At 35.0% G+C, this 26,473-nt stretch overlaps 1 protein-coding gene across 7 annotated transcripts in view; it reads right to left on the bottom strand.

Moving 5' to 3' along the window:
* The window catches only part of LOC129001206 (nuclear receptor coactivator 2), a 277,483-nt gene that overhangs the window by 55,984 nt on the left and 195,026 nt on the right, over nucleotides 1-26,473 (bottom strand). For 2 of the 7 annotated variants that reach the window (XM_054428418.1, XM_054428424.1), the window contains exon 1: nucleotides 9,675-9,864. The exons of 2 other annotated variants lie outside the window; for them this stretch is intronic. In XM_054428418.1, coding sequence (XP_054284393.1) covers nucleotides 9,675-9,799 — 125 coding nt within the window. In that variant the 5' untranslated portion in view covers nucleotides 9,800-9,864. Of the gene's footprint in view, nucleotides 1-9,674; nucleotides 9,865-21,747; nucleotides 21,803-26,473 lie in introns of those variants that run through there. 3 more of the 7 variants (XM_054428419.1, XM_054428425.1, XM_054428421.1) reach the window with 2 other exon arrangements.

Genomic DNA, 26,473 nt, shown 5'->3' with positions numbered 1-26,473 from the left:
TATGGGTGGGTTTCATCGATTTCCACTAGAGTGTGCAATTAATTGTGATATATTATATTTTTAAACGTGACAGAGGTTTTTTTTTATTTCAGGATTCTGAATCAACCACTTTCGCGATTTCGTGATTTTTGTGTTGAAATAAATATAATTTTCTAAGGAAGGGAATGTCAATGCCATGATTTCATTTTTTTAAGTTTAATTTTTTTAGTCTAGCAGCCGACGCTAATAATAATTTAAAGACGTTTCAGTGCTGTTTTAACTAACAGCTGGTTTCAAACTGTCATTGACGTTTTTATGTTGGAAGTAGTTTACTTAAATATTGATCTTCGGTGTTTGCCCGCATACTGTTTCAATTTTAAATGTTGTTTTTTCCTACCGTAACGGATCTTTGTATTCAGGAAATCTGTAGATTTGAACTATACATCTCTAATAGTACTTCTACCCTTGGGTAAAATCTAGATTTGTCTGAAATCAAATCTGTGTAGCCTAAGTAGGCCTATAAGTTTATGCCATGAAAGTTATGTCATTTTTGTAGAATGTGTGTAGTCTATATCGATATACCAAAATTTCGAGGGTTATAAAAATGTGAACCGGTGTAGCAGGTCTCTAAAAACACTGGGGAAAATCACCTACCATATTTTGAGCTGATTTTATTGTTAGTGCAACTTCAGAGTATACTTTTTACAAATTACATTAAAATTTTCAAAATCTGTTTAAAACTCAATGAGGCGTTCTGTTCACAAATTAACCCCTTCCAAATTACTTAAGTACATAGGCTAGATAACACTGATAATTATGAATTATGTTAATGTACGAATTATGGTAAAAAGATAAAACTGACTTTAGTAAATAACTAACTAAACTTTTCCTTGACTATGTTAAACAAACGTATTTGGCTCAGGTATTCTTGGGAGGGATACCTGAAGTGGGGAAGTCTAAGCTATTTTACAAAAAATACTTCCCGCTATAAATACAGTTGTGACGAATTCCATAAATCAATACTCTGAGAATAGTGGATACTATACTTAGGATTATGTTCTCTTGCAAACTTTTAAGTTATACGTATTAATATTCTGCGAACTACAGGTAGATTTAAATGTGTAACTTTCAAAACAATGGGCGACCGTTCATGGAATAACTGTACTACTTCAATGTCAACTTAGTTATTTAATATCAGCAGTGTGAAATCATGAAATAAAGTGAATGTGACACTGTTGCTTGCTTCTCTGTCAACGCAAAGGTAAACAGTGTGAGCTTTTTCCTGTTTATTGCCGAACAAACTAACCAATATTTACTTTCTAAATTCTTTTTACGGGAAAGAGTCCTTCACCAATATCAAATCAGGAATATTCTCAATGCATTTATTTTACCATAAAATCCAGACAATTATTTAAATGTATAAAAATTATATACAGCATTTATTGCTCAATGTTTACAATTTAAGAATTAGGAAATGTGAAAATATGTTTGTCAAGTGTGTACTGGCTGTATTATGATGTTGAGTGGTTGAAGCATGCTCATATTAATACGAGTTGATTCCTTACTTAATTGTCACTATTACCATAAACATTTTATTTCATTTCCACATGTTTCAAATACATTTTATACGTTGACGGAAAAAAACTATATGTAATAAATGTCTAGAGAAAGCACAATATCAAAGTGTTAATTTGTATTTAACTTAATATCCACAACATTTGCGTAATAATACCAAATCCTTCCCATTCTTGCGAGTTCAGTCGAGCGGTGGTAATATGGGACAGTCTCTACCCTTGTGAACAATAGCTGGCTCGAGTCACGAGCCCAAGCCCTACAGCAGGTATACCGGGGGTGATCATGGCAGGGGGGGACCTTTCCGGGGTGTGCATTTTGAAAACGATCGGGGTTAACGTATCCGGTTAACATCAATTCTAAATTAGAAAATCTGGTAATTGTATATGATAAGTGAATATAATTATCTAATTAATACGCAAACTCAAAAATAACTCGTCATATCGACGAGTGCATGCTGCAACTGAAATTGAGTGTCCGCGGCCGGAAACATCACCCCCCGGTCTCTGACGTCAATATGACGTAGGGGGGTGATGTTTCCGGGGGCGACCTTTCCGCGTCCCCCTCTCCTCAACAACAGCGGCTTTCCAAAGAAGCCACGTGTGTGGTTCTAAAGTCATTTCACGTTAATTACTACAATATCCGACAGCATAATGGTTAGATTAAGACCAAATTTAAAATAAGTTATTTTTTATGTTATGCGTTAACTAATGTAGCAAAATATGCTAAACATTATAATCAGAGTATCATAAAACTTTGCTACTTTTAACATTAAATTATTATTTGTATATATATGGTAAATGTTGTGTCCAAAGGTGAAACTTATATCATACAACTACAGTAACATACCAAACATACTCGTACAAGGTTAAATCTCAAACTCCACACAGAGGCCATTTTCGCGAACACAACATAATTGTAACTTTCTTCCTTTAAGGAAACCAGTAAAAAAGGACTGGTATGCTAAAATTGCAAGACAAAAGTTCAAGTTGACATATTTACGTTGAACGGCAACAACAAAGTAGAAGACGTCAACAATAAACACTATTAGGCATTCTGTGGGCTACATTGACTATTAATTGAGTTCAAGGACTTTGCAAATAGGTAGAACGCCTAAAGAAATACCCCCATAGCAGCAAACCTGCACAATAAGCCGATTTCCACAATGTTGTCTAATTTATTCCCTAAATGGCACTAATCACTTTAATTGAATATTCCCTCCGCACTTCTTTAAACCAAAAACCAGTTCTGATGAACCATAAATTGAAAAGGATCCTTAAATAGAAGAGTGGCCACAATTTAATCAATGGTGTATTAGATACTGTATGTGGAATTCTATTAGAGGAAATTAACCTAATTGTTAACGCAGAAAGTTTCAAAACTTACTTTACACAACACAACAAACTTACGCATAAGTTTCTTCGCCAAATATTAAGTACAGGCGATACACAAAATATTAACTCCTTTCCTCAATGTTTAAGGATAAAAGAAAACAATACTACTTACTTAAAAATAGGATTACATCACTTGTACGAGTATCACAGTAAATCTACCAACGCCAATGTACAGTAGTGTTAATGGTCGAGTGATGGTGTTTATGTATCACAGTATACACGGTGCGGAGTGCGACACACGGGGACGTAGCTGTAATCTGGGACGACAGAATTAGCAATTGGGCCGACCAACACACGTGACTTTCGCTTTCAAATTATGCATCAACGACATACAACATACGCACATAAAAAATACGCACATACAACATACGCAGATGAGGTATACAATAACAAACGATATAAATGTGAAAGGTAACATGTTTGATTAACTTTGTTGGTTGTTTCATTTTGTTTTTCATGTTTATGCTCTTTTCTTTGATCTTAGATATAATTGGGTTGGGAAAATAATAATTTTAGTAAGTTTTGCCAAATAAGTAGCCTTGAATATTATATACTGTCACTGAAGTTAGCTCTAAAATGTTCATATTTTGACTACGCTTTTTCACTCAACTACCAAGCTTTACGCCATAATACACAAAAGTGTTTAAACATGTTTTCCATAAATAATTCTAAACTTTTGCAACATTTTTTCGCGAATGAGCAACTTTAAATTGTACCATCATGCTTAAGACTCAAAAATTACCAGTTTTAAGAGCGAAAAAATGGATGTCTTCAATTGAAAGTAAATTACAAGGGCCGACGCCTCCAAATTTAGGCACATGAAACACTTTTGACACTAACAACATTGAAAAGAGATTATTATTACTGGAATGTATTGTCTGTGCTTTTAACCTTAGTTTTATCATAGATAAAAGGATTTCTTTTAATCTATGGTTTTATAGTCAAACATTTGTAGAGCATTGTTGTAAGTTGTAACACACAACGAATTCATTTTTTGACCAAAAACTGCAGGGTAATCGTAGACACAATTTTGTAGTTCTTGGAAGTTGTGACGTCCACAAATTAAATTGACTTAAGTTAAAATCATTCTGAAATCGTAAAAGTCGTAATTCATTCGCTCGTCACTAGACAAGTACACGACAATGCCATTAGGCTAGATACTGTATTAGATATACCAGTGCCAAGTGCCAATTTGTGGTTGACTGGTGGTGGTGGTGAATGTAGCGTATGAAGGGGATAGTGGAAGCGTACAAGTGAATGCAGTTTCCCCCACCACATAACGGAAACTATACAGGAAACTGGCAACTTTCGTCGACTACCGGTACCGCTATACCTCCGTGCCACCGTCTCTCCCTACAACTGATGGCTACATGGCTACAACACGGGGCCTGCCAAGGCATAGAAACAGCTGTGCAATGTACTTAACACCCCTACAATGTTTAGATCACGGCTGGAAAATCTAAGAATTAGCCAGATTTGACAAGTTACCTTGTTCGATCAGGGATTTTGAAAAGGAAATTTTAATCACCAAATCAAAACCACATCAATGATTAAATATCCAGGCATAATTTTATTCGAATCTATGAAATTGTACAATATTGGGGCAAATAACAAAATTTAGCTTTTAATTTGTTATACTTTACACACCGGTGCTTAGGCGCAACAACCTGATTCATGGCCAAACTAGGGACTAGGGATCACTATGTCACGTTTGTTATTTTTTCACTGACTAATTTAAAATAAACGCCTGTCTATCTCTCCTTATCATTAAAATATTTTAATTCCTCCACGTACCTCGTCACAGCCTATCAACATAACCGAGTAAATATTATTCTTTCTCAGTTGTAATCGTTCGTCCGCCTTGCAAACAGAGGCGTTCTGTCAACAGGGAACGTAAAACATTCACCATTCATGCGAGGAGGCACGCGGGAGCGAGGTTAGCGATTACACCACTGATAACTACGCTAATCACTCGTGGGAAACGCGACCAACAGCCAAATACTGCGGTTCGTCGTTGACAAATATCAATTCTCTGCATTGCTTGTTGATAAAAACTGTTTGTTTGCGAGTGGACATGAGCAAGGAACTACCAAGACCTAATCTTGAAATTATAGAGTATGGATGGATGGAACTGTTAAGTCACTATTCACAGGGCCTGTTAGCGTGGTAGAAAATAGACTAAGCAACAGACATCTTAGATAATCCTATTAGATAATAACATAAGGAGATTGAGAATCGTTAGTCTTAAAACGTACATATTCAAATTGCTACTTTCCCGCTTACTGCTCCCATTGGTACAGCGTTGTAACTCCTTACTGCTCCCATTGGTTGTAACTCCACCCCGGGTTACACAAGAATCTACACACATCAGATTATCTGATTATCCATCTAACACTTGTTTACCATATTGTATTTTTCTGAGGCTGCACACAGCTGTAACATTCTGCGAGAATATAGTTTCCATACGCAACACTTGCATCATATAACCATTGTGCCACTACAGTTTTGTTATTTAAATGTGTTATGTGAAAGTGTGGAAACTTCCTGCCTAACAGGTGGTTAAAACGTAGTCTTATCGTTTGAGTTTTGATCTTTAGGAATACTGCGGCATTTATACACACCTATGGTTCAAACTTAATACTTGAGAGAACAGGAATTATCATTTAGAAGCCGATACAACGACACACTAAGTAACAATATGAATAACTGTAAATCTTGTTACATTACCATAGACCCCATAGGTTACATTGATTATTAGTTGTCATAAACAATTGTGCAATCGATCACAAGCCGATGACTAATAATGCCCAATGACTACAAGAAAACCGTACAATCTTTCCATTGCGACAACAAACTATTGATTGACTTCCCTAGCATTTCTTCAGAAGTAAAAAAATGCAATTTAAGTAAAATAAAAAAGAATAAATAAACTCTAAATGCCTAATTTCTACCAATAACAAAAATAAGTTACAGTAATTAAATTGAAGTTATTGAGTGTCATTGTGTGCTATACAATGATTTCCAACCAAACGATTTATTTTACTGACACGTCAACCACTGACACCATTGACAAGAGATATGTTTACAGTTTAACAACAAAACCAACAATTTACTGCATACCATAAAACACGATGTCGTCCGATCGTTACGTTATCAATGTAGGTCTCTGTCCCTTTGTCAGCTTATCACTACACAGCCACTCCGGAGTGAAACTGTGATAGCTTGATTACTCTTTATCATGTTTATTGTCACGAAACATCACACCAAACGTCCGCTACTTCTTTGTTGTACATCCGGGATTGTCGTGTATTGCGCAACTGTTGTATTTAGTACTTGCGTGGACATTTAGCAAGCTGAGAGGTTGGAAACGAAGTCGGACATCTTGGGTTACGTTCATCGACAAAGACAAGACTCATCCAACAAAAGTGATACTGTGGTAATTGTCTATTATACTAAAATAAATAAGCAATTTATGACTCATTTATTGCCACGGACGATCAATACAAACAACACTAACTACAGTATTTGATCACTCAATTTACCTTCGAAGCTTTTTAGACATACATACGTGTGTATTGTTCAGAAAGCTCACAAACGTGTAACAGATATTACGAAACTTGTACTTGAAACTTGCAAGGTAACTACGAGGTCTGAAAACCGCTTAGGCATGAAACAACAGCGTTATTGGGAAACAGCAATTTGGAGGCGGTCATTATTAAAATAATAACAGAGGAGAACCCGGCGGAGCTGATTGGTGGACATCACACGAAAACATGGGTAATTACTGTGGAAACTGGTGAGTATGAGTAGTCCGTGGAGTACAACAGTGTGCAGTATATACATAGAATACTACAGCAGAACATACCTGACATCACACGAAAACATGGGTAATTACTGTGGAAACTGGTGAGTATGAGTAGTCCGTGGAGTACAACGACTACACTGCAGTGTGCAGTGCTGTATATACATAAAATAACTACAGCACAACATATCTGTCCCTACAGAATCCCTAACTAATGAGTTTTACCTTGCATTTGGTTACAGAAAAGGTTTAATTAGTTATATATTTTCTGTGTGGAAAATCAAGCGTAACATTTTATACTTAAAAGTCACTTTTCCTTTGCCATGGAAACTTTGAAGAACTCTTAAATATGATTCCTTGATTGAGCATTCTCTTTGGAACACGAAAAGACTTAAGACAGCAAACTCAAACAAATAAAAACCTAAGTAATTTAATGAGGTTTACTTTGCCAATCAGAAATCTTTGATAAACTAAAGTGGTTACGATTTTCGCAAAAAGTAAATTTATTTTTTTATAAACTTGTTGATAAAAATATACCACAACATATTAGCTTTGAAGGGATTTTCATTTTGCATGGGACCTTAAACTTAAGCCTCTTTTGCTGATTTTGATATGAACCAAAAAAGGCAAATGGGAGGGTTAGGCTATACAATGTATAGTCAACAGGATCTAAAGCATTACAAGCACAAATAATCGATTGCAAGTCCGATAGTTGTTGTAATTAAATATTCATATACGTTTTCCATTTACTACTGTAACTAAACAGAACTCTCAATCAATTATCGATAATTTCCCACGGCTAATACCCCATAAGTGTTATGTGTAAGTGTGTGTTTGTTGTTGCGCAACTGCGGGTATACAGTTATGTTAGCTTTGTTAGTCCCACCATGAGTCCCACTTGGCCTTATCACTATACGCACTTGTTGATAACACACCGTGCTGTAACGATACGCACCGTGACGTCACTCCTCTGCCAGTCGTTGCGAGGCGTTGTAATGTTGGCATTATTGCTAGGTCTACTAAGGTAAAGAACAGTTGTGAGTCCTTACTTACTCTACTTTATTTAGCAATGATGTAGCCTAATCGAAAATGCTCACTTCTCGCGGGAAATGTTAATGATAGATATTACTAATCATGGTAAAATTACCATAGCACAACCGAGAATACAGTTTCTCAGTTACAGCATAAGTAAGGGCTGCAGAGCATTTCTCGGCTACAAGGGTGCGTCCAAGGGCCAATTTAACCTGCACACCTGAACTATCAGAAGGGTAGATCGCGCCCCAGATAAGGGAGGGGGTTGTTTGTGAAAGATTTCGAAGGGACAAAAAACTAAATAGCATCTTCCGGTGTTAGGTTGCCCCATGTATATGTATTAGGGTGGAATAGGAACCCGATTGTAGTCAGATATATTACTGTCAACAATGGGGAGATCTTTGTGCCTATTGTACAAGTCGCAGGGTGCTAAATGACAGTTTTATTGATTTCAGTTATCCTCAGTAATTGGTGTAGTAATAAACTTGTTTATTGTACCTACTTCCTAAAGATATGCCCAATAAAATTTAAACTATTACGACGTTTTATCTTTTTAAGCAAGCCTATTAGGCGTGACTAGGGAATAGTAGTAGTTTCTATCCGCTGTAGGAGGACTTACAAGGGCTTATAGAACAATTGAAGTAAATATTTGGCCTACATTCTGACGCTTGCCACAATGAAAACACATTGATCGTGATATTCATTGAACTTTTGAACATTAGTTGATCTAATCTAAGAACATTAAATCTTATATTAAAAATGCAATCGTCTTGACCTATTAGATGACCAACATACTAACACTAACATACTACGTATTATCAAATTTTATAATGTTAAATACTGTATTCAGTTAAAAATTGCTCTTGTAGACTCTATTCCTTTATGGTAAAAATATTTAAAATTTTACTCATCAGTTTAGGCCTAATAATTTATTTAACAATTAATGCTTTACAGCACAATTTCGCTTATGCTTCTATAGAATCTGCGTGTTTAGCCCACAGTTACTTTGCTTGTTAATAATAAATTTATTTAGGCCCTATATATACCGGTAACCTGAAGTTGACATCCCCCCCCAGGCCTACATGGACAAGTCATTATCAGTGTTTTTATCTTACTTATTAAGAATGATTGTTTTAAGAACGTATTTAAAAAATTTAACACATATGAACCGGCACGACTTTATAAAAAGCATAACTCTACTACAGGCGTAATCTCTTGTAAGTGCACTGGGTTATTATCAGTCGCCGTTTCAGTAGGGCTTGGAGGTTAGCGTAATAAACAACCGAAGTATTTTACAACACCACTCTGTCGGCGTTCTTTCCTAATCTAAAACTGATAGCAACGTGTATGTGGCTTTGAAATGCTTACTTCACCGTAGTTACGAGTCAAATATTATCAAATAGCAATCTTAAAACAACCCTAGTTGTAAAAACATAAAATACAACTATTCACAAGACGAATCCTACCAACACAATGGAATAGAATAGAAGAACCGAAGACACTGACACTGGTTTAATTGAGACTCGATTCTAAAACGTGTTGGCTTCATTCCAACGTGACGTTTGACGTTTCAGTAGGTATGAGCTATTGGGCTGTATAGGCACTATCATGGTATCATAGGTATACTATCATAGCTCTAGATGACTAGGACTTGATAAGCTTCTGAACTTTACTAAGAGGACTTGATGAGCTACTTGGCTGCATAGAGGACCCACAGCCCTCTCTGGAGTACTGAGCCCGACTCAGCCCTCTCCGGGCTGGGATATGAGCTCTTCAGCATTACAATTTTCAGTGAACCATGGTGTGGTAGCACAAGAACACCCAACAACTCTCACCACAAGCCACGTATAGTAACTACCCAACAACACTGATAGACACCGGCACATAGCACTAACCGTGGCGCCTCCGTGGATGTGGTGAAGTAGAAGTTGCACGAGGACGAGGACGAGCTCGACGTGGGTGACATGTCGTCGAACAAGCTGCTGTTGGGCACCAGCCTCGTGTGAAGGGCTGAAGACATGTATACACACACACACACCGACACTTCACTGACACTACACACTGCGTTACTGCGGTGTTCAGTGCTAGGTCGGCGTTAACGGTGTCACTAGGCCAAGCTCAACATGCGCGCGCACCTCCTCAGTCCCCACCAGAGCTACGTCACTATGACGCGCCGCGCGCCGTCTCCACACCGGTCGATACGCCGAACATTCACGAATTAACCACTTACTTTCGAGATTATTATGTAAAATTTAAACAATTACGAAAATAATGCAAAAAAATATATAAAAATATAGGTGATAATTGTGCTATATATCTTTGAGAGATGTCCATTTTTACAGTTTCTAGTGTTACCATAGAAAAGTAAGGTACAGAGGAACATTCAATGGTACAATTAAATGGTGTATAGTACTGGTCGCTGGTGTCTAGGACATATTCCAGCACAGCTCCCCTCGCCGTTAAATACTAACAGTGCTTGTGGTGAAGGAAGACCCTGTGCCTTCTCTGTGGTATAACAATAACCAAGGAAAATTGTAAATTTTTACGTGTGGATGGAACCTTACAGGTAGGTTTTGCTTCTGTAATTTGAACACCGATTTGAACATAAAAATATAAATAATTGAAACAAGTTAACGTCCGTGCTACCCTTGGGTATTTAATTTAACTGAAGTAGTGTTAATCTTATACACACAATTTATCAACGCACACTCGATTAGGTCTGCTATTGGACATTTTATTATTATTGTATGTGCACCCTGCGCAGAGAGTGTCTTCATATCTATTTTTGAACTACTAATGAATAATTATTTACAATACAGAATCTTTAGATCCAAAAACAAAATACTATCCATGAACGGAAAATAATGCATTCGCTACGTAAAGCACTCATAAATAAACCATTACAAAACTACTGTTATGAGACCTGTCAAACTATCAGTAATGTTGCCGGATAGGTCTGAGGTTACACAAGCGATAATGCTGGTAAGGCTGTTATCAACGCGATAAAGATAAGCACGGTAGCGATGTGATGTATTGATGTTGGTAGCGTACCAGTAGAACATATCGAGCCTCAATACAACACGAAGTGAGTGATAAAAAGTACAGATACAGATAAGCACGGTAGCGATGTGATGTATTGATGTTGGTAGCGTACCAGTACAACATATCGAGCCTCAATACAACACGAAGTGAGTGATAAAAAGTACAGATACAGATAAGCACGGTATTGATGTGATGCATTGATGTTGATAGCGTACCAGTGCAACATATCGAGCCTCAATACAACACGAAGTGAGTGATAACAAGTACAGATACAGATAAGCACGGTAGCGATGTGATGTATTGATGTTGGTAGCGTACCACTACAACATATCGAGCCTCAATAGAACATATAGTGAGTGATAAAAAGTACAGATACAGATAAGCACGGTAGCGATGTGATGTATTGATGTGGTAGCGTACCACTACAACATATCCAGCTTCAATACAACACGAAGTGAGTAATAAAAAGTACAGATACAGATAAGCACGGTAGCGATGTGATGCATTGATGTTGGTAGCGTACTTCTACAAAATATCGAGCCTCAATACAACGCGAAGTGAGTCATAAAAAGTACAGATACAGATAAGCTCGGTAGCGATGTGATGTATTGATGTTGGTAGCGTACTTCTACAAAATATCGAGCCTCAATACAACGCGAAGTGAGTCATAAAAAGTACAGATACAGATAAGCTCGGTAGCGATGTGATGTATTGATGTTGGTAGCGTACTTCTACAAAATATCGAGCCTCAATACAACGCGAAGTGAGTCATAAAAAGTACAGATACAGATAAGCACGGTAGCGATGTGATGCATTGATGTTGGTAGCGTACTTCTACAAAATATCGAGCCTCAATACAACGCGAAGTGAGTCATAAAAAGTACAGATACAGATAAGCTCGGTAGCGATGTGATGTATTGATGTTGGTAGCGTACTTCTACAAAATATCGAGCCTCAATACAACGCGAAGTGAGTTATAAAAAGTACAGATACAGATAAGCTCGGTAGCGATGTGATGTATTGATGTTGGTAGCGTACCACTACAACACATCGAGCCTCAATACAACACGAGTGAAACAATCACAGAAAAGAGATATTTTGTCCATAAAAATATCAGAACATTCACCAAGGTTGTAATTTAATACCTAAAACATTTGTACGAATAAATCAATGTTGTATTGTATTATGGAAGATCTTTTTTTGTCAGAATAAAACATAAAAAATATAGACCAACTATGGTGTAAACGAGGACCCAAGGAACAACCCTATTGTGATCGTTGGGAATGGAACCATATTGAAAATTTTAACCGAGTCCAAGCAGTGTTGCACAATTGGGTTCAGTTGTTTGCTTAAGCATGTTTGAACATGTGCCACGTGTCGCATGTGCGGGTGTTATTTATCCCATTTAATGATTCTCCTCGTGTAGGTTTGACAACATTATTTCACACAATTATATTTATAATTTTAAATTTTTTTTATCATCAGTAGCTTTTTAAAGTTTGTAATCAAGCATATACACGTCTACAATTTAGATGTAAAAACGGTTGATAAGTACACTTAGAACGTCCAATCACGTAAAAAAATTGCATCTACACGTTATATTTCTAAAATGATACCAAATACTCGTGTAATTCCAATTTTATTCTAATGAGACACAAACAATTATACAAAGAACTAAAATCCAAACTATTGTTTATAATCCTTTCTCAAATCAGATCAGTCGAAATATACCACTTACAAATTGTAAATTGACCGTCTAACTTGTACACCATCTTTACGAGCACAGTGTAGGATCGTACATATTTGTTTTACAGAATAACCTCAAAGTGACGCATGTTTCGGCCACCCTTGGGGTAATTTCCTCAGAGTGTTTCCTCGAAGCAACACTATTACACGGAGAGAGAGGACAATAAGCTTAATTTGGCCAAAAGAAGCAATCAGGCTGTACTCCCAGCGGGGCTCGGCCTTGTGTCGGCCTCCAGCTTCCACGTCGTCCTCAACATGGCCTGGCGAAATTTGTGAATTGGTCACATTTGTGTCCCGCACCCCCTGATAGCCCATTGAGGACAAATTTGAGATTGTGAGTCATTTTGAGAGTTTGTGAGTATTTTGCTAGATGAATGTATGGTGACTCAATGACCATATACGTCTTAGTACGTCGTAGTCGTACTACAAACATTAGAGTGCTTTTGGGATGAATGAGATGACTTGTGTTTGTGTAGATATAATACTGAAGAATGGCTTGTCATTTCTTTCTTTGTTCTGAATATTTAAAAGCCCGAATACGAGGAATGTTGTGTCCAGATTTAAAACCTAAGAAAGCCATCTTTCTTAGGATTAAACCGGTTGTCATGTAATTATTTAATGATATTATTAATTAAATTATTACACTGTGTAATAATGGCACTGTAATATTAGAGTGATTTAGGAGCCATAATAATAGTCGTCTTTTCGTGTTGTGATTTCAATCAGAAAAATTATATTATTGAAAGTTTGGTTTCCTTTAATAATTGTTATTAGCATGTCTTTAATATTTAACTTAGGTGTATGCCTATACGACAATCTCTTTTATATAATGTTGCATACATCAACAGTTAGTTATAAATTGCAATTTTCGAAATCCTAAACTAAAAGTTAGTTGTGTGCATGACCATGATTTTTCATTGTAATAGTTCGGGTACAAATAGATTAGTTTTGCCGGTGTATTACCTGCGCTTTTTAACTAGCAAAACTATTCACATTTCGCTAGAATCCAAATTAGAAATAAATTGGAGTTACTCATGAACTTGTTTTAAAAATATTTGGCCATAAAATGCTATATAGTTATCTGAATCAAAAAACAGTTTGAACTAATATCGTTCTGCAATTATATAAATTCACCACAAGTGACGTCCCGTGTAAGTACACCTGTAGCACACCTACACACGCACACACCTACACACACGTGCAAGGAGACTCCCACCCTCGTGTCACGACCCCCTCACTTCCTGCGACACACAGCAGCCGACATGACAACGGGCATTACTATTACTTCTTGCCATAAGAGAAGAAAAAGGAAGTGAAACATGACTGCAATAAAAATAAATATTGTATTGCAACAACAGTTTCTAAAATCTATTGTGTATTGGATTATCTAGTCAACCAAGTCCTAACCTGCTAGCCTCCATCTGACTCAATTGAAATCAGTAATAATGAAAGTTCTGGTAAGGAAATGTTTATGGATGATTAAAAAAACCAATGAGCAAGGTAAACAAAGCTTAAAAACAAATTAAATACGAATGTTGTTTATTTTACCACACCATATATAAAACCTAGACTAAACCTTTACATTATTTTGGTATAATCGAACACAATTCAGGTATACGGTGCTGGTAAATTGAGATTTTTTTATGTTAGACACAATAGTGAAACGATCGCATTATTACAGTAGGCCTACTCTTACAATCAAAATTAAATTTAAAAAATTTCAACGAAACATTTACACAATCGAAGGGCTTTAAATTACCATTTAAGATTTATTCGGTAAGAATTGTTCAGTTGTTTTACATTATTCTCTATAATTACAATATTCTCTGCGAGCCTTCTTCGTAGCTCACCAGAAACGCTGCGGTTTCAATATTTGATAATCAATTCTCATGACATTTGACCTTGACTATCTAGGGTCAAAGGAAGACATTAATTCAAAATGCTAATTTAAATTCAACTCTTTGTTTATTCTGATAAATAAGAGATGATAGTTAAAATTGTCGAATTGCCTTGTTCATTATAAATTACCATCTTCACTTGCATTAGCTGCGCAAAGGCTTTTGAATTTGCTGGCTTTATTTAATGACTTAACTAATAAATTTATGTACGTGTTATTGTCTATAGTTGTCTCATTATTTTACTGAGTTTTATGAGCAACAACATTTAAAAGTGTTATCACATAATATCTGTTTCTTAGAATAAACTTATATACAATTCACATTTATTCGTCCAAAAATTTATATGCAATCCTGTTACCACCGATTGTCAGCAATATAGTGAATTTTCCCCTGATATTTAGCATAGCATGAATGATAAGTAAAGCATTTTAAAACTGAGAGCAAAGAACATTCGTGTGAAAAAGGAATATACTGAATGTCATCATTCAATGTTGTCGTTATTGTATAAATATGAAAAGAAAAACAAATGAAAGACCTTATATATGTATAAAAAAGCGATGTACAAGATGTCTGAGATAATCAAGAAAATAAAAGGAAAGGCGCCTGCTAAAAGAGGAAATATTAAAACACGCCGAACCTCCCCCCTCCCCCCCCCAACAACTGACGTCATGATGTCCTCTGGTGACGTCATCTTACCATCATTGATCAGTCAGACGGGGATACTTACGATGTAATTAAACAGTTACTTATAAATTACAACCAACGATTAAATCAATAGTTATATTCTGTTGGTGCTATTAATTTCTCCTTGTTTTTTTATATAAGTTTCAATTTGTTAGCTCTTGGTCTATCATTATGATTATTATTGTCCAACAGAAAAATGTTTAAGAAACTACAAATATTGTTTGCACTTATAACAAACGGTTACGCAGGCTAGTTCTAGAGGGTTGCTGCATTATCACATGGATAACATCCATTGGTAATTGGAAGGATTTGAACCCGGGACCTCAGGAACCGATGACTCACGCTCTACCGCTAGATCAGTTAGCTCCCCAATCACAATAGAAGGGGAATAATCAAATTAAATATTTAAACTAAATAGCCTATATTATTAGGCTTCAGCATAAGTTAAACCTAGAATCATTTGGTCAAGTATTGGTCTAGTACCTATGCCCTTCTCTACTAGGATCTAGTATTAAGAATTATGACAATATATAACAGATACATCCACATTAATCTAACAAAAACCAGAATTATTTTAGTCTATTAGAAAATATGCATCAAAACAGCTTGATAGTTACAAATTTGCTTCAACTCAAAGTATTTAAATGTATACTAGGTCGCTAATAAAACAAATGCTGATATGGATGTTAAAATTAGAAGTGTTGAAAGTGAGTTTGTAGTGGAGTCTAGCCAGAGATGAGTTGTTTGGACTGACAGTAATGCATCTGCAACGGCAACACGGCAATGCACTTGCAACTGTCTACCACTCCGTCAGTCCATTACGACTGTCTGTCTAGTGTCTTCTCTACACTGTACACTGGGGGACTCAGCTTGGCCACAACACGACTGGGGAATAGCTCAGTATTATTACATACAAGTTTCAACTAAATAACCAATATAATACCCCCGCCGCAGCAAACCTGCGGTATTTGTCTGATCGGATTTCCACAGAAATATTCACTCAAATGTGTTACATTTATTATCCTTTTAATTAATGTTAGGTTATGTGGATAGAGTGGCTGCTAAGTCATAAAAGTGTGCTTTTGATTATAAGTTAATAGCAGGTATTACTAAAATAAACATCAAAATTATATCCATAAATAAACTAAAGCAGTTTAATTATTTTCCATAAGTTTGACAAAGCAATTATTAATTTATAGTTTATTAGATAATTTCCCTATAGGGAAGTAGCTATTACCGTAGGTGGCACGGTAAGACCTAGGCCCGGGACCGATTTACTTTTTCCCTATATTGGAAATGCGCTAAAACAAGACAACATAATCAGTGTTTTTAAAAAGGAAAAAGCTTATTCCCTATACAGGAAAATTGAAGAGAATTAATAATTTTTAAAAGGATAACAAAATAAAAATACTTCAAATTCGTTTAGGGTGCAAACCTGTTTTTTACCCATCAAAACAACTACGAACCATTATTAAACGAGGCTTCTGACACAGGGAATTTCATTGTTATAGCATCAGCAATTAGGTTTGAAAAGCTTTACATAACACTATGCAATAAATCAAAATGATGCATTTAGCGGAAAGCATCCATTTATAATTAATTGTAATCGCAAATTTTTGCTGTTTCAGTAAACTTTGCTAACGTCACAGGCCTTATCGCGTGTTGTTAACCATAAAGACAGCAAATTAAGCAGCAGAATAACGAGGGAACAAAGTGTAATGGTGATTAAACCTAATTAATTAGCAATCAAAGTACGGCGGAGGAAGTGGACGCGGTCGGTGTTGCAATCAGCTGGCCAAGGTCGCAACAGCTGGCAGAACAAGAACAGCTGATCCGACAACAGCTGGTCTCTTCCAAGGGGTATTTAATATTTAAAAACCATGGATCCCATCCATGATTTACACCATTGTAAAAGTAGGTTTGTGGTAAAAAAATAACGATGAAAGAATGATTTTTTTTGTTACAGTTTTTTATGACATAGCATGACAAAACACGCTTGAATTTAAACATTCATGAAATCCAGAAATGTATGGATCCTTAAAGAGTTTGTTATGTTTAAAACACATGTCTAAACCTTGCCGTTAGAGGAAAAGCCCTAAAGATTTAAAATAATAAAGGAAGTAATCTTGATTCCGACCACTTCCCCGTTGCTACATAGCCCAAAAGGACGTTTGGACGTGAACAATATTAATTTTTTGCCTTGTGAAACTTGTTTACAGCCTACTTCTTTATTGTCAAAGCCCTTTGATTGAAGCATAAAAAATCCAATTTAGGCCCGAAAATTGCAAAGAACACAAAGAGTATTCTCAGAAGAGCCGGACTCCAACTCAATTATGGGAGCTGTAAAAAGGGATTGTCAAATAATGTTTCCGCCTTCGAACAAAAATTAAATGTTTAATCTTTCATAAATAGTGTAAGGAGAATTACGCTCTTAAGAATTATATATGGTAACAAGTTTGCACAAGGTAAGTTTTAAACGTGGTTGCATCGAATGTCTATTTTTACCAAACTAAAAAACAAATATAGATACACGAACATTTCCATAACGTAACTAGCATTGATTGGATGGCACTGACTAGTAAAATATTTTATCAACATTTATTGTCCGTTTAAAAATAATAAATCTAGGTTATTAATATTGATTATGTTATATTTTTGTCTAGTTTATTTTACATTTAAATAGGTAATTACACATATATTATACAAAATGTGCAGTAGCATTGAATATATATATATATATATATATATATATATAAATCAATACCTTAAACTCTCTTTCACAGAATTGAATTTTACAGATGTAAAGGAAGATTTATTTTTGAAAGCAAAGTATTAATAATTGCATTATTTCCACACAAACTCACAAGTCTGCCTCACATTTTGAGAATTAATCCTCAAAATGCTAATACCGCTATTTACAAAAATCTATTTGTATAACCTTCAAACTATATAATACTACAGAGTTCGAAGTTCGTTTTAAGTAAACAGAAAGGTTCTGAATACTGCACTGTTAAGATTAAAATGTCAGGGTAAAAGACCATGCGTTATTAAGTCCATAAAAATAAAGTATATAACAGACAAATATATAACTTTTATGTAGGTAGTACATTTATGTGTTAGCTTTTTATTACCTCTTATGTTGATATACAATACTTGGTAAGTAATAGCAACACTATAACGCCCATAAATAAACTACGCTTTCTATTACCATACATTTTATGTTATGTCAACTAATCAAACCACTTCAAAATCACATCAAGACTGAAACAATCTACAATAATTAAAGTCCCAGCCCTCAAAATAAATAAAAAGTGGACAAACGCGCATATAAAACAGACGAGCGGGAAAATTAAATCACAGCGACGACGGTGGCGTCGTAACCGCGCCGTATTTACGACTGGCCCTTTAATAGTTAAAACCCCTACTGGGTTACGACGCAGCAATACTGGAGAGTTGGTCTTACTTTTGGCCTGATGAAGCGTATTCAAACAAAGGTTTAAATAGTCAAAAGATTTAAATGATTGACTATGGAGTCAGAAATGAAAACCAAGATGTAAGATTAACTGATTGTATAAGTGTGCTATAGCGTTATTCCTTGTCAACCCAATATTAAACTTAATGCGTTTTATGTGACTTCAACATGAACAGGAAATATTATTTTCAAATGTAATCATTTTTGTTGCAAAACAATAAACTTCACGTTAGTTTATTTATAATATATGCTAGGTTTTTTAGGATCCCATCCGTATGTGATGTTGAAATTGTCGAAAAGAATAAATTGATTCAAAACTCATTCCGAATAATAGTTCCAAATCATTTCGCCAAGTTTTTAACGCAAAACACTACTCGCTGGTGCGATTTCCACAATTGCCATCGAATCACTCGAAACCAATGTTTATACTCTTCTACGACTCCGAAATGAAAACGAAAAGGGATAAACGCGAATCTCGTCAAATCAAATGAACCAAGAAAACGGAAAATGAGGCAAATAGATGTGAGGAATGGAGGGTTTATCGTATAGAGCGCGGGTGTCCGGCGACGATAAGAGAACAGTCACTTCCGTGTAATCTGCTGGACAATCCCGACAACAAGACGGACGTCCATCATACGAGCGATATCACTGGCGAAGGTCCACATTGGAAATATATACGTGAAATAGTTCATCTAACGGAAAACAACGAATTGAGAGAATTGTGTGAAAACATACATAGATTTAGATTTCAAACATATTGAGATAAAGATTTCACTACCGGATTAAAACATCAAATCAGATTAGCTAAATAAACAGATAACATACGGCAATTTGTTTCATTGACTGTAACTCCATTTCAACTGTTTTAACTGCAGGTTTACTCAAAGCTCCCGATTGTTTTCTATTTAAATGCAAGGCAAAGAGATACATCGTCAAATTTTGTTCTTGGTTCATATAATTAGTCCACTGCACTATTCCACTCTCCTTTACGCAGTGTATCACACTTGTTCTACATTTTAAACCACACAATCTCACATCAACCCTGATATTTTACGAGTATCATACAAATTTTCCAATATCATCGCGTTCTTCACAAATAAAAGACTGCATACATTATTTCTCTTATAGCAAGACATTTCCAAAACCTCAACAAATACAAATTACAGGGTGGCTGAAAGTCACTACCTATTTTCAATTAATAACTGTTATGACTTTTTATGGGGCTAGAAAACAAATAAAAATGTGCATTCGTACATTGAATAATACAATTAATTATATTTGTAAAACTACAACAAAGCCCAACCTCAATCGAAAAAAAATCTTTTGTCTCTATGACACGCCCTTAATAAACTACTTTTAATCAGGATTTAAATATACTGTATTTAAATTCTAACTAATCTGGCAAAGTAAACATAAGAAATAGCGTGCAGACTGATGTTAATTATGAAACACTTCAACTATCGCATGAGGAGAGACCATCCCTCAACACGTGCTTGTACAGAGTTTCAGCAGCAGAATTATGCATACAATCCTCCACTTGTCGGAAAACGGACGACGGGTGGGTTTAATTAAAATACAGCGTGTTCCAAAAGCTTTAAATAATTACAATTAAACTGACTGGATAGCGAGTGGTTACTGAGAAGGCTTTTAAATCCTAAGATCGCGGGTTTGATCCCACGTGATATGAATTCAGATGCCATTCGACGAGGAGCTATCAATTGATGCCATATATCAAATAGTCGATGTTATTTGCATGTAGGGTCTATGGCAATAAAGCCTATGGTTTGGATATTTACATACATTCCATACAGTTAAAAAATGCCAATAGCGTAAAAAGAAACAAAATCTAAAACATAAATTCTGCACACAATAGAGCTAGAATATATACAACAAGATTAATTAATTGTTACCGTTCAAGGGAATGTTAGCCATGCGACTTACAAAATTACAAAGTCGGACCGTTGACAATTGGAGACTGAAGTAGATATCCCATCTTTATGGACCAGCTGTCACAGATTTTTTTAATTAAAACAGGCCTAGTTGAGCCAGTCACAGAATGCGCTAGTGTCTAAAATGCTTTTTTTTAAATAATTTATTTTACAATGGCATTCAACTGTTCAATGCACTGCCTACTCCCCTTAAGATGAAAAATAATGTGGACAAATTTGGCAAAGGAGTTAAGAGTCTTCTTTTTTACGCTGTTGTTACAGTGTTGAAGACTTTTTAAGAAATCAATGATCTTTAGTTTTTAGATTTTATTCATAAGAAAATATTGTTTTGATTTGTTTAAGTGAAATTTTGTTGACGCTATTATGCAGTTTGTAACAACTGTCAAAAATAAAGATATTTTAGTTTGAGTTCTCACTTGTAAAGCCGATCTCATTTAGAGTCCTCTGTTTTGTGTTACACTAGATTAGTAAGATTTTCTCATTCCTGAAGCTAGTAAAACTAGTAATAATAGAAAGTACTTTTTAAATCTTAGTTATTTGTTTATTACTTACTTTACTGCACGTACTGTTTTATTTGGAACGAATTTTGATAAAAATGTATCTACAAAAAAGGTAAGAACACAAACTGAAATATTATATTTCATTACTAGGGCGTAAAGTTGAAGAGTTGAAACTGAAATAAGTTTATTGAGGTGAAAAGTGTAATTTCTGTTTAGTTATTTAACATCATTATTGGGTGATTTTATCCATTTTGTTTAAGCAAATAGCAACGTTTCTCGAGAAAACCACATTTTACAAGAGAATTCTTCATTTTTAAAACAAAACCCTTTGGTGTATGATTATCGCCCCCTTGTCACAAGGATTTGTTTGCGTTAAGAAATTAGTCGTTCAAAGTTATTGTCAAACAGGTTTTGTTTAATCAAGGTTCATACTGTATTTATTTTTCTAAAGCAACAGTCAAAATTATAGAATACTGCAGCACAATAAATAAAACAATTATATCCTTCAAACATAAGCAAGCGATTGCTCTGAGAACAAAAGGCATTTAATTGAAATTCCTTCACGTCATCTCGAGTTGAAAGACATTTCGGTTGTTTCATGAAATTAAACAAAATACTAAATTGTTTAGAATAAATTACACATTACAAAGGGTGAAAACGCCAACAACAATAAATACCTGAAGTTATCCTTACACAGATGATTTTTCAAAATCAGCATAACTCTCCACAGCAGACACCCTTACCTGAAACATTGAGGAATAAATTAACAATCCCAGTTTGGATAGCACATATCGTAAATAAATATTTAAGAACATCAACCCCATTAAATCCTGCACAGGCTCAGACAAACGTCAAAACCGTTCAACGAAATAGAACTATGTTTTAAGACGATTATTAAAACCTAATACACGGAAATAATAAAATACTCCGCCAATTACCACTCGGTATATTATTATGTGAAATATAGGATGAACAACTGAAAAATACACTGACAATCGACAGTGACACCGGTAACCCAGTGCCGAAAACTATAGTAAAATAATTCGTATGATTTCGCAAGGTAATTTCAGAATGATTCTCTAAAACATAGACCTAATCAATCAAAAACTAATTCAGACTACATTTTATTACATTTTATTATTTAATCTCAAGCAAATTTTTCCTACAAATCCAAGAAAAACTATAGCAAACATTATTTGTTACTTTAAGGTTGCCAAACAGCTCCTATTTTTAGTTCACAATTTAATACAAATATATGGCAATGCATATCATGGTTATTTGTTGAGTTCCCTGAAACTGTTACTACAGTGGAACCTCGATAAGAAGACCCTCGATAACAAGTCACTCTTGATAACAAGTGTATTTTTCAAATCCCCTTGAATTTATTTTACCTCTAAACACATGTTATTGCAAACCTCAATAAGAAGTCAACCTTGATAAACAGACTTATTTTATAATCCCCATGAGAGTCTTGTTATCAAGGTTCTACTGTACATTGATTTTGAGTATGTATTACTTACCTATGACAGAATTTACTTAAAATAAAACAATAGTATGACCTCTATAAGTGTGCGTATGATGCATGCATATAATTAAGTACTGTATAATGATTAGATACAAGTTCAGTAAAGAATTAAAATCCGCAAAAGCATAGGAAAAGCTGTCACACAAAATTAAGAGAACCTTGAGAATAAAAATTTTAATACGTCAAACTACATAACTATTAGGTACTGAAATTATATTAATTATAAAGGTTGGATAAAGGTTGGACACAGCTCCGGCCAATTATTAAAAAAACACTGATATAAAGGAAACTAATTCTTAAACCCCACAAGACAAACAATTTCACTGCAATAATCATCCAACGGGAGACAATGGAATTAGCTTCACTTAAGGGAGACAGTCTAGCAGAAATGCACAAGATAGTCTGGTATCTAGGGAGCTCAGTGGATAAATGGGCTTAAAGGCGCAATAGTAATAGACTTTATCCCCTGAGCGTAAGAGATGCTTTGCCGACTAATTGTGTTTAAACCGAACAAACCTACACTGTAATACAGTAGTCTATGTTGACCTCGCACTGTATGAAAATGTATACTGAAAATAGTTTTGGTTAGAAAATAAAATTTCAGTTTTAAAGTTTCAGTGAAAGGGGCTTCGAATAAACAATAGTATTATATGGAGTATTCTATGAGAGTTAAACTTAATCGTTTTAATAGATAATTTTGTTCTTGTCAGTTTTCTTTATGAATTATAAATTAGCTTTAAATTCGTCATTGCTGATATAAATATAAACATTGGGATACACCGCAACTTTATAATTTGCCAGACACAGTTTCCCATATTTAAGTATGTCTAAATATGCTATTTTCAAATAGTGACATGTGAGAAAAACTCCGTTGTGAAGCCGAGGCGGGTAAATAAGCACAAAAGAACGATAAATACTTTGCAAATAATAAATCTCTAAGGGTGATCAAAATAGAAAATCATCTACATTATTGATTCTATTGTTGCTTTGAGTGTAGTGAGCACTGAAAACATAGAAGAATAGGTTAAAACGAGCTTCTTTAGTCCCTAAAAGTGTTTTTTGTCATAACATAATTTACAAAGTGTAAAGTGTTCTTTATGAACTGCCGTTTGGATCTGCATTGCGCCAGATGCAATTCAAGTCGGTTTGGATTGCCGAGAGACAAAATATCCCTTATTGATGGCTGACTCAATGCTATGACTTATGATAAAACTGTTGTTACCTGCTTTGCTGTGATTACAAATGCGATTTAGATTATAATGTTAACAGGCACATACATTACACATGATATTAACCTAAAGTTTAGTGAGAAAATATTCTACACTTCAGCGACATTAGCGTATTATTGTCTAAATTTCAGAGCAGTAAGATTTACCAGCAAAATTAGTTTTAAATTTAAAACATTCCAGTTTCACTATAGCTTAACCAAAAACTAAGACAAAATTGCTGAGCAAAATCACTAAAAGAAATATTTAAGGGTCGTGGCTTGACGCTGTACATAAATGGGCTGAATTAATGTAGTATTTATCTTATTGGTTGTATATTATTATTTATTAATTTTTTATGAAAACCTCTGATTACCTGACACACCACACAACAACATTTTCATCGGTTATCAAATCAAAATAATCTTACGAGAGAAGAAAGTAAGCAAACTAGAAACAGCGGGAAGCTGAATTAGACAAACTTGTTTGAGAGAGCCTGGGTAAAGTTTATATCCCTAATGGAAGCTCGTGGCCAGCATAGTGGGATTATGGGTAAATCCTGGTGATGCAGTGTGTGCTTGTGTGTCCCTTCCAGGCGCAACGGTGCATTAAACGTAGATATAATGGGAACAACTATAGTGTGCATGCTATGTGAAAATTATATACTTCAAGTTAAATATTCTAAGAAACTATCTTGGGATACTACACTTTAATTTTTAATTTTGTTTACTTTAGTGAAAGTAATACTGGATGAGCATATGTTGAACAAAAAAAGGATGGACTTAATAAATTATCTGATTGCGTAATATACTTCGAGTGTTTATGCGATTGGACTTTTAACGTTGATTAATTAACCATGGTGGAATCTTTGAATGGAGAAAACTCACCAATACGCAGATATATTAACCTGCGCAACCTAATTTTTTTCCTACTATAAAGGAACATCCTTTATAGTACATCATTCCTTTATAGGAACATCATTTTCCTGGTTATGAAAATGCGTTACCATACAAATCCATTGTAACGCTAGTGGAGCTATAAAACTAGTACAATCTGACGTTTATAGATTTTGTATAAAGTATTTAACTACTCTGAGCAACTTTAACCAAACAGTGCCTAAAAACGAAAGCTAAGAAGGGATTGGAACGAAAAAGAAGCAAAAAGTTGTATTACATTTTGAAAAACTGTCATGAACTCAAATGTTCAAGGGGGTACACAAGCCATGTTATACGTTATCTCTCATACGTTATATAGAGCCGTATTTGGTAGGCCGTGCTGTGTCGCTTCATTGTGAGCCGTTACTGTTATACCATGTCAACTACCCGTGCCTAATTGACTTACGGGACAGTACATTGCTTTACCGCACTCAACTGTCACTGTCACTACCGCCTCACACGACCCTTTTGTCGCATATACTTTTATCAAGTTCTTTGTCAGTTTGATTAGAGAATGGAATTATATAAAAATCTATTGTCATTCAATTATAAATAGAGACTATTAAAGATGTGTAGTACAAATTATTAAAAATATATTTTTCTGATCTGATAAAAAACGCTGGGGAAAATTTAACAAATGACTTCAAGTAGTTTGATTAGAAATGTAAAATAGTTACAATATCATAGTTTTCACAATGATAAAATGCTGTAGGCCTATAGATTTACATAAAAATTGTCCAAATGACCATTGTTATGTATGTTACTACGTCACTTGGACGTAAACACAATAAAAGCTGAGTATTCAGTGTATTAACATTGTATCAAGACTAGGAAAGAATATTTAAATAAGTGTATTAAAATAAAATTGAAATTGATTAAAAAAGCACACTTGGATATTACAAAAAAAATTACGTGATAATAACTAATAACTTTATGACAGCAACATTGATTTAAGTCGTCACAATTAAGTTGGAGTAATGATTTGGACAAATTACACAATGTCAAACCTGAACTGTCCCATAAACTAATTTTACCCCACTACCCTTGATTATATTTACGACACCAACCCCTCAAGGTAGCCTTGATAACGTTTATCAGTGCAGAACCTATTCATCCCCTAGTGAGTGTGGTGGCGTGTATGTGTAAGTGGGTGGGGGTGGGGTTGTTAAAGTAGCACAAGGTCTATTGACTGACCTACTAACGATTACCCTCCACCCTCCCCCCCCCTCTCATTGCACTGATACGAAACACACACAAAGGACTAATCCGATACGTTCTTTAAACTGTGACGAATATTGAAATTTAGTTTGTTTACAGAATTTTATTCTTGGTAAATATGAATGTTTTTAACACTGTCATAATTCCTAAACGATACATTAGAGATGTGTTTTGCATCTTGAATATGAATAGCTTTCAATGCATACTTATGTTTTATCATGCTCCCAAACAAATACAGTATTAATACAAGTAATTATTATTAATCGATTCTCAGAATTGGGACGGACGGGTTTCGCGGATGTATCGTCTATTACGTAGAAACAGCCGCAAACTAAGTTCCTAATTAATGACAATGGAATGAAATATAAAGTTGTTAAAACAGGGGAAGTTAGGGCCACATAATTACACCTCACCTGTGGATACAAATACCCCCGTACTAAACCTGCTGAGTAAGCAAATTTCCATTTGTAAGATTGGATTTCCATATTTACTCGTAATTGTATGTTACTCCCAATAATAA

The sequence above is a fragment of the Macrosteles quadrilineatus genome, unplaced genomic scaffold (genome assembly GCF_028750875.1).
Source record: "Macrosteles quadrilineatus isolate MER2022 unplaced genomic scaffold, UCM_ALF_1.0 Scaffold_8__2_contigs__length_117827958, whole genome shotgun sequence".
NCBI classification, from domain to species: domain Eukaryota; kingdom Metazoa; phylum Arthropoda; class Insecta; order Hemiptera; family Cicadellidae; genus Macrosteles; species Macrosteles quadrilineatus.
Note: the sequence above shows the minus strand (reverse complement) of the source record. Positions and strands in the feature narration are given on the sequence as shown.